The sequence below is a fragment of the Nelumbo nucifera genome, chromosome 4 (assembly GCF_055504915.1).
Source record: "Nelumbo nucifera cultivar China Antique chromosome 4, China Antique-T2T, whole genome shotgun sequence".
NCBI lineage: Eukaryota > Viridiplantae > Streptophyta > Magnoliopsida > Proteales > Nelumbonaceae > Nelumbo > Nelumbo nucifera.
This window is the reverse complement of record NC_142652.1, coordinates 14,834,903-14,852,691: the sequence shown is the minus strand read 5'-3', so window position 1 is coordinate 14,852,691 and position 17,789 is coordinate 14,834,903. Positions and strand designations below refer to the sequence as shown.

The 17,789-nt window shown below is 37.7% G+C and overlaps 1 protein-coding gene across 3 annotated transcripts; it reads left to right on the top strand.

Moving 5' to 3' along the window:
• The first annotated feature begins 630 nt into the window (after positions 1-630).
• Positions 631-17,573, top strand: LOC104608045 (uncharacterized). 3 transcript variants are annotated; one of them, XM_088886581.1, is made up of 15 exons: positions 631-958; positions 1,073-3,831; positions 3,920-4,048; positions 4,139-4,330; positions 4,432-4,481; positions 4,608-5,287; positions 5,435-5,650; positions 11,160-11,273; positions 13,922-14,118; positions 14,225-14,440; positions 14,602-14,877; positions 15,028-15,175; positions 15,282-15,415; positions 16,628-16,714; positions 16,795-17,573. In XM_088886581.1, exons 2-15 carry the CDS (start codon positions 1,123-1,125, stop codon positions 16,879-16,881), a joined length of 5,235 nt encoding a protein of 1,744 aa, XP_088742707.1. In that variant the 5' UTR covers positions 631-958; positions 1,073-1,122; the 3' UTR covers positions 16,882-17,573. The 3 variants fall into 3 exon arrangements, with proteins under 3 accessions (XP_088742707.1, XP_088742708.1, XP_010272204.1); XM_088886582.1 differs by having other exon boundaries at positions 676-958; positions 4,605-5,287; positions 5,435-5,623; XM_010273902.3 differs by having other exon boundaries at positions 676-958; positions 4,605-5,287.
• The last annotated feature ends 216 nt before the right edge of the window (positions 17,574-17,789 follow it).

Genomic DNA, 17,789 nt, shown 5'->3' with positions numbered 1-17,789 from the left:
ACATATATTGGTGTATCTAAGCATATTTAGAATATTGTAAAAGAAAATAATATTTTAATCTATTCCATTGTAATTTTTTCATTTCATTTTATATAAAAACAAACAAACCCTAATATGTAGTTTTCGTGATCTTCTAGTACCAGTCAACTCTGGTTGCAGAGTTTCTTCAATAATGAATTCCAAGCTTTTATATTATATATTGTAAAAGAAAATAATGAGAATTTATATTATCGAGTTTTAAGTTTAAGATAATAATTATTTTACATTTATTGTCAAACAAATGACGTAATCAAAGATTTCTTTCAAGAAATTAATAATATTTTTTTGGTAATTAAGAAATTTAGTAATAAATAGAAAATGAAGGGTCACGTCATATTTTCTTTATTTTACTCGTTTAGTTTTTTGTTTTTTTTTTCCTTGTGATACATATCTTTACTTCTTTAGATGGATGTCCACCAAAGGAATCTAGACGTCCAATGAGGGGCCACCTCATGACGTGTGTTCTGGCCCGTCAATTGGTTTTGTATCTAATTGGACGGTGGAGATTGGTTAACGATCCACGTGGCAAAAGAGGAAACGTACAGCAAAGGAATATCAATTATCAAAAAGGTCGTCCAGAAAAGAAAACATGTGCATTTTTCCGCTAATTTATAAATTGGGTTCTTTAGTGTCCCCGCTCTGATACAGGGTAGGATTTGCTATCGAAGGGTCATGATAGAGTAGAGAGAGAGAGAGAGAGAGAGAGGGAAGTGTGGGTGGAGTCGATTCTGAATCATCTTCATCTGCAAGCGAATAATTCCGCAAAACACAAAAGGGTTAAACAGAAAACATCTCAATCTCACCGTCTACCTATTGGTAGGTGAGACCGTGAGAGAGAGCGAGAGAGGGGAGTTAGACACATACAGAGACGAGCTGCAAAACAGAGATCACAGCAACTAATCAATCGCCGACGATCCAGGCGAGACTCCAAACTTCAAGCTTCATCATTTCATTCCCCCTTTTCTTTATAGACTAGATATATGTTTTATTTATGTGATTGTTTCATCAAGTAAAGGGTCTTCATTTTCTATAGATTGTATATCTTTCTGGTGTTGTTGGTATTCATGCACCGTGAATTGATTAATGGGGCATAAGAAGCGCAACTTTTCTCCGCGCTCCAAACCGTCTGCTCCTGCTACGGTGGTCCCTACCGATGCTGCCGACGGTCTGGGCTCCGCCGAAGAGGAGCGTTCGACGAATCTCGGTCCCTCTGATGACTCCAGACAGGAGCCCAGTAAGATCGAAGCCACCGTCCAATCGGATGCTTCGTCGTACTCTGCGGTCAAGCTCGAATGCGAGCGAGCCCTCACCGCTCTTCGGCGAGGAAACCACACCAAGGCTTTGAGACTGATGAAAGAGTCTTGTCTCCGCCATGAGAACTCTGCTCTCCTTCACCGCGTCCAGGGGACTGTTTGTGTCAAGGTGGCTTCCCTAATTGAGGACCCCAATGCCAAGCAGCGACACCTCAAGAACGCAATTGAGTCTGCTCGACGCGCTGTTTTGCTCTCCCCCAACTCAATTGAGTTTTCCCACTTCTATGCCAATCTGCTGTACGAGGCATCCAACGATAGCAAGGGCTATGAGGAGGTTGTACAGGAGTGTGAGCGGGCGCTTTCGATTCTGAACCCTGTTGATCCTGCCAAAGAGAGCTTGCAGGATGAGAGCCAGCAGAAGCTGTCTACACCCGAGGCTCGGATCGCCCATGTGCAGCAGGAACTTCGTTCGCTCATTCAGAAATCAAACATTGCTTCTATTTCTACGTGGATGAAGAATCTCGGCAATGGGACTGGGGAAGAGAAGTTTCGTTTGATTCCGATGAGACGGCTACCAGAAGACCCCATGGAGGTCAGGCTGGTTCAAACTAGGCGGCCCAATGAGATCAAGAAAGCCACTAAGACGCCTGAAGAAAGAAGGAAAGAGATTGAGGTGCGTGTTGCTGCTGCGAGGTTATTGCAACAGAAATCTGGCTCTTCCCAATCCCAGAATGACGAGGAGAAGCCTTCGGAATCATCTTCTGGGTCATCCCATCGAGTTGGAGAGCGCCGCAAGTATGCAAATTTACGGAAGATTTCTTCTTCAGCAGACAGAATGGATCAAGTTCGATCTTATTGGAATTCTATGAGTCTTGATAAGAAACAAAGCTTGCTTGAGATAAGTGTTCGTGATCTCAAGGCTCATTTTAGTTCATCTAAGGATGGTTTGGCGTCTGAGGTCTTATCAGAAGCTCTATTTTTTGCCGAGTCCCATAAGACATGGAAGTTTTGGTCGTGCTGTCGCTGCAATGAGAAATTTACTGATTGTGATTCACACATGCAGCATGTTGTGCGGGAGCACATGGGGAACCTATCGCCTAAATTGCAATCAGTCTTACCTCAAGAAGTTGACACTGATTGGCTGGAAATGCTTGTCAATGGTTCATGGAAACCTATCAATGCCCCTGCTGCACTAAACATGCTGGAAGATCAATTGAAATGCCAATCGCCTAGAGCCCTAGATGGATCTGATACCAGGAACCACAAACATGGGAATAAGGAGTGTCTTGATGATGGTTGGTGCTTTAAAGATACATGGGATTCTTCTCCTGGTGAGGAGAAGTTACAACCAGATGAGGAGTCCAAGGCAGGGGAAATTAGCAATGGTATTCATCTGGAAAGCAGAATCCATGATGACCTTTCCAACTTTGAGTTAAGGGAATATGATGGGAACCGGTGGTCGAAGGAATATTACCTTGCACAGAGTTGGCCATTATCAGATGATTCTGAGCGTGCAAAGCTCCTAGAAAGAATTCATGGTATGTTCCAGTTGCTTCTGAGACATAAATATCTTGCTGCAAGCCATCTTAACAAGGTAATTCAATACACGATGGATGAGCTTCAGAGTCTTGCTCCGGGTTCTCAAATTCTGAACCATGGCTTGGACCAAACACCACTGTGCATATGCTTTTTAGGGGCCTCTCAGCTTAGGAAAATCTTTAAGTTCTTGCAGGAGCTTTCTCATTCTTGTGGTTTAGGCAGATATTCTGAGAAGAATATTTCTGGGGATGATACACATGGTGGTACTCCAGGCTCTGAAATTAAAGAGAGAATTGTTCTTACCGGTGATTCCTCTTCTCTCCTTTTGGACGAACGTTTACTGCAAGGGGAACTTACTCCAGTTAGATACCATAGTGCTCATGCAGATGATGGTTCTGCAGCAACTCCTGTTCTTATTCGTGATCATGGAGATGGGGTACTACCGGATAGTGATGCTCTATTGTCCTGGATATTTACAGGTCCATCAAGTGGGGAGCAATTGACATCATGGACACGCCTAAGAGAAGAGAAAACAAATCAAGGAATGGAAGTACTCCAAATGCTTGAGAAGGAATTCTACCTCCTGCAAAGTTTGTGTGAGAGGAAATGTGAGCATTTGAGCTATGAGGAAGCGTTGCAAGCAGTTGAGAGTCTGTGCCTCGAAGAGTTTAAGAAAAGGGAACACATCACGAAATTTGCCTCTCAAAGTTACGAGGCAGTCCTGAGGAAGCGGCAAGAAGAGCTTGTTGAGAGGGATAATGATGTCACTCTTATCAACAGTAGGTTTGAGTTGGATGCCATAACAAATGTCCTCAAAGAGGCACAAAATCTTAATGTTAATCAGTTTGGGTATGAGGAACCTTTGACTGGTGTAACTACCCGTTTATGTGACTTGGATTGTGGAGAAGATGATGATTGGAGAATGCAGGATTATGTGCATCAGACAGACACATGCATAGAAGTGGCTATTCAGAAACAAAAAGAACAGTTGTCTGTAGAGGTTGGTCTTTGTTTTCTAGTTATATCTTTAAAACAAAAACCAGAAGACAGCTTCTTTGCTCTTTTGTCTTACTGTTTTAAGTCTGCAGCTCAGCAAAATTGATGCAAGGATCATGCGGAATGTCACTGGCATGCAACAGTTGGAGCTTAAGCTTGGGCCTTTGTCAGCCCATGATTACCGGGCAATTGTGTTGCCTCTTGTGAAGTCATTCATGAGGGTCAGTATGTGGTTTAATTTTATGGATTAAGGTTATATTTCTCATCTTTGCATATAGTTTTACATCTCTATTTTTATCTATCTTCTCCAGGCACACTTGGAAGAGCTGGTTGACAAAGATGCTACAGAGAAGTCTGATGCTGCAAGAGAAGCATTTTTAGCTGAACTTGCACTTGATTCTAAGAAGAATGTTAGTAGAGGAGGTGATCATTTGAAACAGCTACAGGAGAAACCAAAGGATAAGAAAAAGAGCAAGGATTACCGAAAACCTAAGGATTTAAAGGTTTTAACTGTGTCGGGTGTGGTTCTGTTTCTTTCATTAGGACCGTAGTATCTTATAAACTTATTCTATAGTGTAGTGTTGATATTTTTGGAACTTTGCAGGCTACTGGTGTTGGCGGGCAGCTTCTCCATCAGGAAACTGAGGAACAGGCGTATGTCCCTCTTTTGCCCCTCATAGGCATAACTATGCACTCTATTGAAGATACTGAATCCTTTTCTGTTCTTTATTAGCATGACTACCATATTGTTGTATAATAGAAATTTATGTTTCACAGCAGTTACTCTCCGGTTGCATCAGATGAGAACCATCTAGGTTTTGAGGCTGTTTCTGTAAGTTGTGATGCTCTGAAACAACAGGAGGAGGAATTTCGACGTAGGATTGAGCTTGAAGCAGAGGAGAGAAAGCTTGAAGAAACACTAGAGTATCAAAGGCGAATTGAGAATGAGGCCAAACAGAAGCACCTTGCGGAGCAACAAAGGAAAGCTAGTGGAACAACAATGGAGAATGTAGCAGCAGAGGGAATGTACATTGATTCAGACTGCAGTGCTATTGATAAAAATGCACATGGGCAATTAAGACATTCTAAGCCAGTATGCTTGCCTGGTGCTGATGGATCTCCAACTAGTTGGAAGGGAACAGATCGTGGTGGTTCTAATTCTCAAATTTTTATACCTGAGGAAAATCAGGCGGTTGAATTGGATTGCTCTACAAAATACTCTGTGAAGCATGACATGCTACTGAATGCACAGGTTGGGAGGGTCTCTCTAAGTTACCGAGATAAGCCTTGTGGACCTTACACTAATCAAGATACATTGGCATTTGGGGTGCCAAAGGATTCAGGAAGGATGCTTGCAAACAATGCCGAAGGAACTGCAATGCTAAGTAAATCCTCTACTGACTCTGGAATTCAGCGGATTAAGAAAGCACATGGTCACTCTCATGGCCAAGTTAGGCAAGGTTAGCACTCCTATAATAAAACTCTAACTTTAATTGATTTGGTTCCTTGTTATTACTTTTGTTGTCCATATTTTTGATGTAGTTCCTTGTTAATTAGAAGGGTTATGTTAATCAGAAGCTATTTTTGCAATTGTCTGTTTTGTGCAGGCTTACCCAACCAAGGAAATCCAGAGAATGGTGCTTTGCCTTCTGATCGACGGGCAGGAAGGCAAAGTAAACGGCGTAATAGTTCTACCAAGTCTCTCGATGGAAATCCTCGAGGCTTGCCATTTGAGAAAGAAAATGGTGAAGTGTTGAGTTTGCAAACCGAGGGTTGCACCAAAAAGCAAGTTAGAGGTCTGGAGAATCTTCAAAGTGGAAATAGTGAGTATGATCTTATTTTGTGCTGTAGATCTGTTTCTTCCCTCTCCCTGGGCCTTTTTTTCTGACCTTGGTGGAGTTTATTGAGCTGCATCCATGAATGCCTGAAAGAGGAAATATTTATATGGTATCCCACAGTTTCACCTTTTTTTTTTGATAAATAACAAATGAAATTATAAAGATTTTAGAAACGTGATGGTACCACCAGAATAGCCCCAAAAGCCTATGCAAAAGTTTAAACAGACAAAAGCAGTTAAAAAAGTGATCTGGATATGCATAACTAGCCCAAAAAAGCATAAGCACACTCCTCTTTCCAAACCCATACACTTTCCCAAATAACCCACTAGCTCATTTTCTCTCCTTGCAGAGACATGAATTGCCTTCTGCATGAGGAGAAATATTCAGCAAGCAGAGCCCCAGTAAACAAAATTAGAAGTATTGTTGTAAAATGCTAACATCTTGAATGATTCATAAGCCCCAACACTATTGAATTCTGAATAGCCATTTGGCATCAGAACCCAAAATAAGATTCAGATTTCCGTTTTAGGGCCTTCATTTTATTTATTATTTCTAAGAAGATAAGTGATATATCTATGTGTGCAAGCATGATTCATTCACGAGAGAATGGTATACGATGTGCTCACATATAGTATATGGAATCTGGACTAATAGAACGATGATATGGACTTTCTTGATCCTATGTGGATTGAAAGCCAAAGGAAAAAGTATTTCCTAAATCCCTTCATAGAACCGATTTTCCTTTTGGTTAAAATGTCTGAATTCCTCTCGCCCCCAACTTGAATGCATAGTGGTAAAAGGGAACTGATATACAAACCGATTCTTAATTCCTACTCAGCTTCTTTAAATGTTAGCTTCTAAGGCCTAGTGTTTTAAAAGCGCAAGGCGCAAAAAAGGTGCAGAGGTCAATTTGCGCCTTAGGCACAAGGCGAGGCGTGCGCCTTTTTGAAGCAAGGCGCAAAAATAAAAAAAATGCTAAAAAATAAAAAAAATATGTCAGAAAATTTAAAAAAATTCAAAAAAAAAATATTAAACATAATATTAATAAAAAATATAAACTTGAATTTTAAAATAAATTATAAATGTTTTAAAAAACTTATTATCTAAAATTAAAATACATAAGCATAAGATGTAAAGCATATTCAAATGAGAATTTAAAAATAAAAATCAAACATATAAAACATTTTCAAGCATGTAAAACCTCTAATCTCTTTTTTCACTCAATTGCTTACTTCAAGTAGCTAATGTATTGTAAAACATATTACATTCCTGATTCTATGAGCCGCCTTTGTGCCATGCCCCTTGAGGCAAGCCCAAACAAGTCCATGTTAGGTGTTAAATTCTTAGTTCTCACACAAAAAATAATGAACTTATAACTTTCATTGCCTTTTAAGAAGATATTTTATTGCAATGAATGAATGAATAACATTAGCAAATAGGGGGTTCTCAGATTGTTTGGGCTTGCCTCGAGGGGCGTGGCATGGGGGTTCGGGGGCGGAGCCCCCGGCCCAGCCGCTATGTTCAAAAAAAGCAAAAAGCATCAAATTTTCAAAAGGCGCATGCCTGGGCTGAGTTGCAAGGCGCACCAGGTGTGCGCCTAGGACCTAGGCGAGGCGCATACCCTAAAATGTGCCTCGCCTGTGTGCCTAGGCGCGCCTTTTAAATCATTGCTAAGGCCTTCATGAAAGAAGGTGGGAACATCATCAAATTAAGAAATTTCAAAATGTATGAGCACAACAGTCTGGTGAAAACATATTTGAAAAAGAGCTTAGATTCTAATGCCTTCAAGGGGAAGATTGAAACATTACTGGTTCAGTGGGTTTTGATAGTTGAAGATTTTGAAGGTTCCTCCCATGATCATTTAGGAACCAGTGGGAGGATACCTTCCTCAATTCTTTTTTCATGTATAATAAAGAGGAGGATACATGCATATAGGTTTACATGGTTCCAATGCATTAACCATGTAAAATGCTTTGTAAGCTTGGAGTTTCTTGCCCTCCTTTTTGTGGTATATGCTACAAATTTACCATTCGTAAAAAGATAAAAAAAAGAAAAAATCTGGTGAAAGCATAACGAAATTAAAATTACAGACCATTCTGTCTAGATCTCTTCTAAGCCTAATAATTAAGCATGTAAATGTTTCTTTCATATTTAAGCCTTTGCTTGCTTATTTACCATTCTGTCTAGATCTTTTCACCAGGTTGCAGTGCATGTATTTGTGTATATGAGTTTTGAGTTTGATTTTTTTGGAGGATAGTCATGGATGAATTGACTAATCATGTTAATACATGGTGCATATAGTTTGCTGATGGCATATTATATATTGACAAAACTATAAGGGGTTTTAATGCAAAATTAGATCTATTGAGAGATGCTCTAGGATATAAAAGTTTTAAGATATAAGTAGGGCTAGAGGAGAATAGATGCAAAGTAAAGTTAAGAATTACAAGAGTGAGAACTTGGGTACAGTTAGGATTAGATACCAAGTAATACCTCAATGTGAACTCTTTTGTTTTCTTGGTTTCTTTTTTCATAACAATGGAGATATTGATGGAGATGTTGTCAATATAATTAGAGTAGGATTGGCAAAATGGATTTGGGATTTTGGGTGCATTTGAAGTGTTGTGTGACTGGAAAATATCACTCAGGTTTAAAAGATATATCTGTATAATGACTATTACACCAACAATGTTGTATAGAGTAGAAGTGTTGCTCAGCAAAGAAGCATGTCTACAAAATGGGTGTTGCAAAGATGCAAATGTTTAGATAAATGAGTGGTAAAACTAAAAAAAGATATGAATAAAGATGGGCATATTTGTTGGAATCTATGAGTGGCCCCATTAAGTGATAAAATGAGGAAAAGTAGGCTAATACAGTTTCTTCATGTGCATGGAAGACATCTAAGAAGTGATCTGCTGCAAATTGAAAGTTTTAGAAGAGCTAGACAAAAGTTAAAGTAGTGGAGACTGAGTGTAGCAGAATGGTGGAGCAAGATTCATGTAGCCAACATCCATTAAGAAAAAAAAGATTCATTTAGCCAACCCCATATAGTTGGGATAAGGATTTCTTGAGTTGAGTTTGAGTCTAATCTATGAGTAGTTCATAAGGGAAGTCACATAACATTTATTATAGTTGAAACCAACCAATTCTTTATATATCGGTGGGTTCAAAACCGATATCCATATTGTACAATATGCACTGGTACATATTGATACTTTTGCCCATACCCCAACATGATCTTGTTTGGGCCCATCAGCCCACCACTTCCCTTAAGGCTTCAAGCTCTTGGGATTAGGAATGCAAGACATCTAACATGGATACCAACAAAAAATATACTGGAGTTGACATATATGGTAAATCTATGATGCCGGAAGAGCTTTGACCACTCAAAACCCCTATGAATTTTGATGAATACCACCTGATTCATTACCCTTTTAATTAGTCCAGTTGATTGATTATACATTTTTTGGTGTGTCCCTATGTGTCTGTGGAGTAGCAGTATATTTGTCTGCTCAATGACAAGATTATCACTTTGATCCAGTTTGAAATTCTTTCTAGTAAGTTGAATCTTCGTTTTATTTGTGTATTAGGTTATTTGGTTGATCTATTAGAACTACTTGCACTTTCTATGAGTTCACATTTTGCTTCAACACACTGTATTATATTGACTCTTAAAGTTTAATTTCAACTTTGCAGTGTATTATTTTCTCTATTAACTTTTGTTTCCTAGCTTTGTTTGATGATTTGGAACAAGACAATAATTTATAAAATTGTACCTATGCTTCTTTTATCGTTTCATAGAATATCATTCTATATTTTTGTATCTCACAATGTTTCCACCATGTCAATAATTTTTACAATATTTTCATATGGCCTTCCTGGCATGTTTCCTATTTTTGGATGTCCAATATTTCCACTGACACCAAAAAAAAAAAATTCCACTGCCTGGTTGAGAGTTTCACATGCTTGAATTGTTGAGTGCTTTAAGCACCTTTGTACAATCCATTTCTGTTTGCTTTCTCTTTGACTTTGAATTTGTCTTATATAGTTATATGCTATGTTTATGTGTTTCGGTCTATGCCAATAAAACTAAAGCAATTAATCTTTTTTAATTAAGGTTTTGCATATTTTATGTATTGTTTTTGTTCAATAATTTGCATGTTGTTTCACCCAAGTATGTCTGGGGCTAGCAACCTCCCCCCTCTCCCAATCTTGAAACTCATTATTAGCATAGTGTATTTTTGTGCAATGTTTATTTTGAACTGTAAATCTGTGTTTCACATTTGAGGTCTGAGGTTCACTTCACATGCTTTGTGATGCATGTTTTTTCAGGCTGTTGTCTAGGGACAGTGGCTCAAAAACAAAGTTTGTTATTCCTTGTTATATTGTTTGAATGAGTTCATTATTATGTTCATGTTTCAATTTCTTAGATGTTTTTGTTTTGATAAGTAAACATTAGAAAATTTCATTACAAGGAAAAAACAAAGCACAAACTGGGTAGGTGTTGAGGAAAAACCTACAAACATAACAACAAAAGAGAAACACCAATTCAGAACAGATCATCCAAGTTGCATATTTGTAACCCCAAGACTTACCCGAAAAACTATCCCCTAAGTCCAAGCTTTATTGTTGTAACCACCAAAAACCCTATAGGCCCTCCACGTTCACCTCCACCCACTCCCCATTACTATAACCCCATAGTTCAACTTCAACCTTCATGCTAAAGTCATAATTTCCACTTTCGTTTCTTGAAGAAAATAAAATCTGGTGTATGTATCTCAGCAAACATCACTAGAATTCTTCTCCCTCATTCTCCCTATCCCCGTACATTCCAATATATAAATTTCATTTTCACCTTCAAACACCCCACCCCTCCCTCATTAGCTTTCAGGCAACTCCATTCACTATTCCTTGACAAGGTCCTCTTCCCGCCCTTCTCCTTCCTCCCACACATTTCTCCCTTCCCCCACTGCTTTCTTATTAATATATTCTTCCCTCCTAATTGTCGGGTTGGTATAATTTCTACATAAAGCAAGTACAACTTTTGGTAATTTGGTTGTTTCCACAATATTACTTCATACTGTTTATTGGCCATGTTAAGTTGGAAATGGATGAGACATATCCAATGTTGTTGTAGGAGATTAGAGGGTGACTTTTGCTTGGCTATTAGGATCCCTTTAAGGTAGACCTGGTTCTTTTTGAATATATGATTAAACTGCCAGTATCTGAGTATATGATTTTGTGGATTCTGTTTTCCCTTTCTGTTATATCTCTCCGTCATTATTTTTTTTAAATAATATTTTATTGCTTAATCAATCCATAAAATGAAGCACTTTAGCTACCAATATCTTCCATGTCATGTTATTTATCTCGAAGAGATTTTCCAACTGTTTTTAAGAGATTGCATATCTTGTTGTGATTTATATGAAAATCTTAGTAATCATATGCCCTTAAAATATGAAATATGACATGGTTTTCTTTGTGGGAAAATTAGTTGATTCATATCCTGGAGACAATGCAACAAAAACATTGAGACAGCTACATGCAGAAGAGGATGATGAGGAAAGGTTCCAAGCTGACCTTCAAAAAGCCGTACTCCAAAGTCTTGGTAATGCAATTTTACAATTTTTTTTCTTGTTTCACGTGTGTATTTCATGTTGAATGGAATACTGTATACAGTTTCTTTAGGATTGTGGGAAAACATGTTTTGCAATTTTTGCTCATTATACTTATCTGTATCCTTTGGTGGTAGATAGGGGCTCCAAAACATTCAACTTTGTCATCTCGTGTTCCAGTTTTTTTTCTTTTTCCCCCTTCATTTTTTTGAGTGTTAATGAAAAAACATTTCAGTAAAATACAGAACTGAAGAAGCTGATAGAATAATAGAGATACAGGGTATCATGCTTGAGCATCTGAAAAAGATGCTTGTTAACCTGTATAGCAGGGTATCATGCTTGAGCATGCATATTTTGGATTAAGCCACAGATATTGTTGAAATATAAAAAATTGAAGGGTAAAAGACTTAAGACTTCCTTGATATTTTACCTAAACACTGAAACATCCCCTCACTTTCAAATTAGACTTAGACCTCCCCTCTGATTTATAAACTGTTATCTCTGACAAGAAAGAAAAATGAGTAATATACCCTGGGCTTGATTGCTAATTAATTTAGAGAGAAAAAACCCCATCATCTTCAACCTTGGAATGGTGAAAACTTGACTGATGACTGTGCTGCATCTATCCACTAATCCATCTATCTTCCTTGTCTGTAAATTAATGAAAAATAATCTGAAATAAAAAATCTAACTGAAAAAGGGTACCTTTCATGCTCACATTTGTTTGTGTATATTTACCAAAAAACTTGACTCCCTACAGTGGTAAGAAGGCTCAGCAGAGAGGAGCAAAAAACTTTTTTATCTAGACAAGAACATCTGAAAAAGAAAAGGATTCAAAAAGCAGTGCAACTCATCCTCATTTTCCTTCAGTTTCATGTTTCACAAATTTACACATATACATGAAGTGCATTACTTAAAATGGTCTTTCTTCCTTTCTTGACTTTGCTATTTATGATACTGGCATCCAATGCCTGATGAGTAACATACAACTAGAAGGTTCAACAGTCTCCTGTGAAGCTAAAGGCACATCTGCATATTATTCTCAAATTCAGCATCCAAAAACTTAAATTTCTTATTTTTATTATGGCTTCACCACAATGTTGTCTGCTGTCTACCATCAGGGATTGCAATCAGAAGTATGAATTTTGAAGGGCTCAACAGAGGAACATCACATCTGAAATAGCTCTCCCTCTCTAACTCTCTTAAACAGATCATTATGCCACATGCTAACAGACAAAGATGGAGAGTTAACAGATGGGAAGTTTGTCTGCTGATGTTATCTATGAGGGGATGTCTAAGTCCAATTTGAAAAGCGAGGGTACATTTCAGCATTTAGGTGAAATTTCAGGGGACGTTTAAGTCTTTTACCCAAAACTGAAAAAGAAAAACATCGTCCCTACAAGAATTTCTGAAGAATATTTAAGAATGTTTCTATCAATAATCAAAATTATAGATTTGATGAAGACTAGTCTTCAGCAGAGGAAGGAGGTGATCTTACCCAATTAATTTTCCTGTGAGGCATTCAATTAATCATTTCTGGCTGTTGGAGGAAGGCTGTAAGTGTCCGAGAGTGCTTATATGGGGATTGGGTGGGAGATAACCTTTTTATTTTGGGGTGGGGGGAGGTAAGATTGGCTTTGCTTAGAGTAGGGTGAGTGGTTTGGTCATCTGTTATTTTATCTAGGCTTCTACTGTGAGGTTCATTTTGTGTATCTTTGATGGTCTTGTTCTTGGCTCTTCTTAAGGCACACGGAGGGATAGTTGGTAGAGAGGTCTTTTTTATTTTTCCTTGCCCTTTTTTTCTTGCAGTAGGCACCTTGTATACTTTCTTTTAAAATATATAATATGGTTACCACCTATTAAAAAAACCGAAAGAAGTTAGTTTCAGAATTTAACACTTGCAAACTTTCATTGTTTTACTGTTTTGTGTGATGTAACACTTTAAAGTTATAGTGTCAACTAATTAAGCTTAACCACATTATATGAAATTACGACCATATACATGGAATTACGTGGATTTAGTTATGCTTTTGAGCTGGTTCCTTGATCGATTTACTAATTGTTCAGTGAAACCAAATCTTTCTTTGTTCTTTTTGTTCCAGAATACATTTCATGAGTATGGATATTGGACAAGAAAAACTTTGTATTGTATTAAATATGAATAACATCTATCGTGATTGCCCAGAGTGATGGTGTGCAGCACATCTTGCTAGCTAAATGATTTTTGATTCCTAAATTTTAACGAAATAACATGTTATTGATTAAAGAAAATGATTTTTGATTCCATTCTTTTTAAGTAGGTCTGTTCATCAAGAGACACATTCCAGTGAATTGATCAATGCCTTTTAGTTTGCTACTTGTTTATTTATTGTCTTATACCATTTAAAAGACTAGTATCTGACTAGGAGAAATATTTGACTCATCCTTGTCACTACCTTTGGTTGTACATGCTTGACTGGAACTTTCCAATCTACAAGCTCAAGCATTGAATTTGTAATATTTAAAATAATCTTTTTTTTTTTGTGTTAGAATAGTTGTTACTAGGGCGCCAATCACTTTTGTTGTCACTTAACCTGTTTCATGTAGCCCAAAGTAATATTGGTGGCATTCTGATAATTTACTTCTGTTATTCTATTACCAGACACATTTCAAGCACATAAAAATTTGCCCCATGTTCCAAGGCCAAGAGTACCTCAAAAGACCTCCCTACAAGTGGAAGATTTTGGGTCTTCACCTAATGATGTCATGGTCAACAACATAAATGGAACAGATGTGTTTGGGATGGGGCTGAAAAATGAAGTTGGTGAATACAATTGCTTTCTGAATGTAATTATACAGGTTGGCTTCATATCTCAGAGTTACCCATTTTTTTCATTTCTATGATATGTCTGCTTGTTATTTTTCTTCAATTGTCTGAAATGGTAACTCTTTCCTGGGAATACAGTCCTTGTGGCACTTAAGGCGGTTTAGAGATGAGTTCTTGAGGAGATCAGAATCAACTCATGTGCATGTAGGAGATCCTTGTGTTGTCTGTGCATTATATGATATTTTTACTGCCTTGAGCATGGCATCCACGGATACACGAAGAGAAGCTGTTGCTCCTACTTGCTTGAGAATTGCCTTGAGCAACTTGTATCCTGATAGTAATTTCTTCCAGGAGGTAAATCCAGATGAAAGTACTGATGTCTCTTGCAGCATTTTTTTAATCTGACTTTGCATCTTCAATCATTCCTTCAGAACCAACAAAATAGACATTGGGTGTTAAGGAATAGTGTTCTTTTTAGTTTAATAATTACTGATAAATGCATTTCTAATTGACAGGGGCAAATGAATGATGCTTCTGAGGTATTGGCAGTAATTTTTGACTGCCTTCATCGATCATTTACATCTGGTTCAGGTGCTTCAGATGTAGATTCAGAAGAAAGCAATTGCTTGGGCTCGTGGGATTGTGCAAGCAATGCTTGTATAGTGCATACACTTTTTGGGATGGACATTTTTGAACGAATGAACTGCTACAGCTGTGGTGTGGAGTCCAGACACCTAAAGTACACTTCATTTTTTCACAACATCAATGCCAGTGCTCTCCGAACAATGAAGGCATGTTCTACTTTAATCACCCTTCTCTTTGTTATAATGTAATACATCCTAATGTTTGGAACTTGACTTTGAAGTTGCTACGGTTCAAGCGTTAGAAAGTTGACCTGTTTTAAGCCTATTACAGTGACTAAACAATACCCCATCGCTCAGATTATGTGTGCAGATAGCTCTTTTGATGAGCTTTTGAAGCTTGTGGAGATGAATCACCAGTTAGCCTGTGATCCAGAGGCAGGAGGCTGTGGTAAACTCAACTATATCCATCATATTCTTTCAAGCCCTCCACATGTGTTTACAACAGGTAATAAAGTGCTGGAACCTTGCCAATTTTGCATTGTGAATTGTGACTAGTGGTGCTTTCTTTTCAAGAAATATGCAACCGTCTTGTTGGCATTTGCATCTTGCAGTTCTAGGTTGGCAGAATACCAGTGAGAGTGTGGATGACATATCTGCTACACTAGCAGCTCTTAGTACTGAATTAGATATTGGTGTCTTGTACCGGGGCCTTGATCCAGGGAATCGACATTGCCTAATTTCAGTGGTAAGCTTAACCTCAAAGTATATATCAGCCATTGGTTAAGATGACCTAAAGCTTCTTTTCTTTTGCAAGCAATAAATAAACATACTAGTTGCTAGGTTCCTGGATCTTTCCATTTATTCTAGATTCTGAAATAAAAGCTTTTCAATTAGTAGCTCAATGGTTGGAGTTTGGTGTTGTGGTTGAATAATTTTGTTACTCTCTAAGTTGAGTATCATGGGAAGTTTATTTTCAGAAATGCTTAATTCACAAAAAAATTTATAGCCTACATTTCAGAGTTCTTCTATCTCTCCTAATGGGAAACCATGTATTCTATTGCTTTTGTTTGTCTATGTGCATTTACAAATAATGGTTAATGCCATGCACAGTATATAGCAATAATCCTTGTGCATTTCCTGATTACTATCCATACAGCTGATTCTAAGGAACAAGACAATTGATTCAAGATCCTATTGATTCCCACAGAGGGGAAGGAAAGGACACGGCAAAATACATATAAAAACAAATTGCTTTTCCTCCCAAGCAATTGGTAAAGTATGAAATGCCTGGAGAGTGCATACAAGGCTATATAAAAAATCTAATCAAAAGAAATATTGAACTTTAAGAGAACGCTTTCCTTTTCAAGCTAAATCTCGACATGCTTTACTAACTCCAGCAGTAGGGGTCAACATGGAACTTCTCAGATTGAAAAAGAGTAGGAATGGCACAGTTCATTGAAAAATCTAATCAAAAGAAATATTGAACTTTAAAAGAACGCTTTCCTTTTCAAGCTAAATCTCGACATGCTTTACTAACTCCAGCAGTAGGGGTCAACATGGAACTTCTCAGATTGAAAAAGAGTAGGAATGGCACAGTTCATTGAAAAATCTAATCAAAAGAAATATTGAACTTTAAGAGAACGCTTTCCTTTTCAAGCTAAATCTTGACACGCATTACTAACTCCAGCAGTAGGGGTCAACATGGAACTTCTTAGATTGAAAAAGAGTAGGAATGGCACAGTTCATTGAGATCAAAAGGAGATGAGATATTCACCTGGGTGATACATCCTCTGCTGGACTGATGTTTTAAATGTTGTGACCTCCTAAACCAAAAATGTAACAATTAATTAAAACAAACTGATCTTTCTGTGCTTTTTTTTTCTGTATATTTTGGAGGTAACCTATTGAGAATCGATTTACCTCCTTGCCCTCTGATTATTGTTTATGTAATTTGTAGGTATGCTATTATGGGCAACATTATCACTGTTTTGCCTACAGTCATGAGCATGAGCGATGGATTATGTATGATGACAAAACTGTCAAGGTAGACATCTTTATGTTCTGATATTTCTTCCCATCAATTATGCTCGACTTGTGTTATATGGTTGAAATTTATTCATGCAGGTAATTGGCAGTTGGCATGATGTTCTTGTCATGTGCGAAAGAGGGCATTTACAACCTCAGGTTCTTTTCTTTGAAGCTGTAAATTAACTCTTACCTGGAGATCACTCAGTACTTGCTCTACCAGGGTGTTACAAGTCTAGTGTGGCTTAGTGTTCATTCTCTGTTCATAGTGACGCATAGCTGATGATAGTCAATCCCACAAATGTGGCAGAAGTCCAATTCTTTTCTCAATAGTGATCAAAGTTTTGAAGCCAGTTTAAAAGATTTTGTAGGAGCAGTTGGCCCTCTCGGAGAAACAGTGTATTAAAAGAGATTTTATTTGAGGAAATCAGACGATTGAAACCCCGAAGCATAGTGAATTGAGCCTCAACATCTGCATCAGAAAAAGTTTGTTACAACCTGTTGGATCTCTTCTGTTTTCATGGCTTTTCTTTTTTACTTGGTTTTCCCAATAAGGAGGCATTGTTGAAGGAGTGGAATATGATTGTTGCTTGGCATGAATGGGCTGAAGGAGCTTATTGTGCTCGTCTCTCTCACTGGAATATTACTGTCACTAGCAGAATGTTTCAAGGATTCAGCAGTACTACCCAAGGGAAGACCGGTTATTGGAGCTAGATTTTTATCAGAGATTGTTTTATGTTACCAGTTGCAATTTAAGGTCTTTGTGCATAGAAAAATATCAACGGCCCTTTGGGTCTCAATACTGTACCGTACAGTTTTTACATATGCCAATGAAAATGGAAAAGGAAAAAGTAAATGCGAAGTATTTCTGATGTTAACGTTATGTCTGACCCTGAAATACTACCCCATATATGGGGTAATGCGGATGATGTTTGTGACCTCTTATTAATTCGTCCATTTTCATGACATATCACATAACTATAGATATAAAGGATTTGATAAGTTGGCTCCATGTCCTATCAAACAAAAAAAATACCTAAGCTTGAAAAACGAGCAGGAGTTGGCATGGTTGAAATCAGTCTTTGAATCTTGAT

Bases quoted from the DNA above. Each gene is read 5' to 3' on its own strand.
- LOC104608045 (XM_010273902.3), top strand. From the start codon at position 1,123: ATGGGGCATAAGAAGCGCAACTTTTCTCCGCGCTCCAAACCGTCTGCT. The intron at 4,049-4,138 runs GTCAGTATGTGG...TATCTTCTCCAG, and splicing joins TTGTGAAGTCATTCATGAGG to GCACACTTGGAAGAGCTGGT. The intron at 14,119-14,224 runs GTTGGCTTCATA...CTGGGAATACAG, and splicing joins TTCTGAATGTAATTATACAG to TCCTTGTGGCACTTAAGGCG.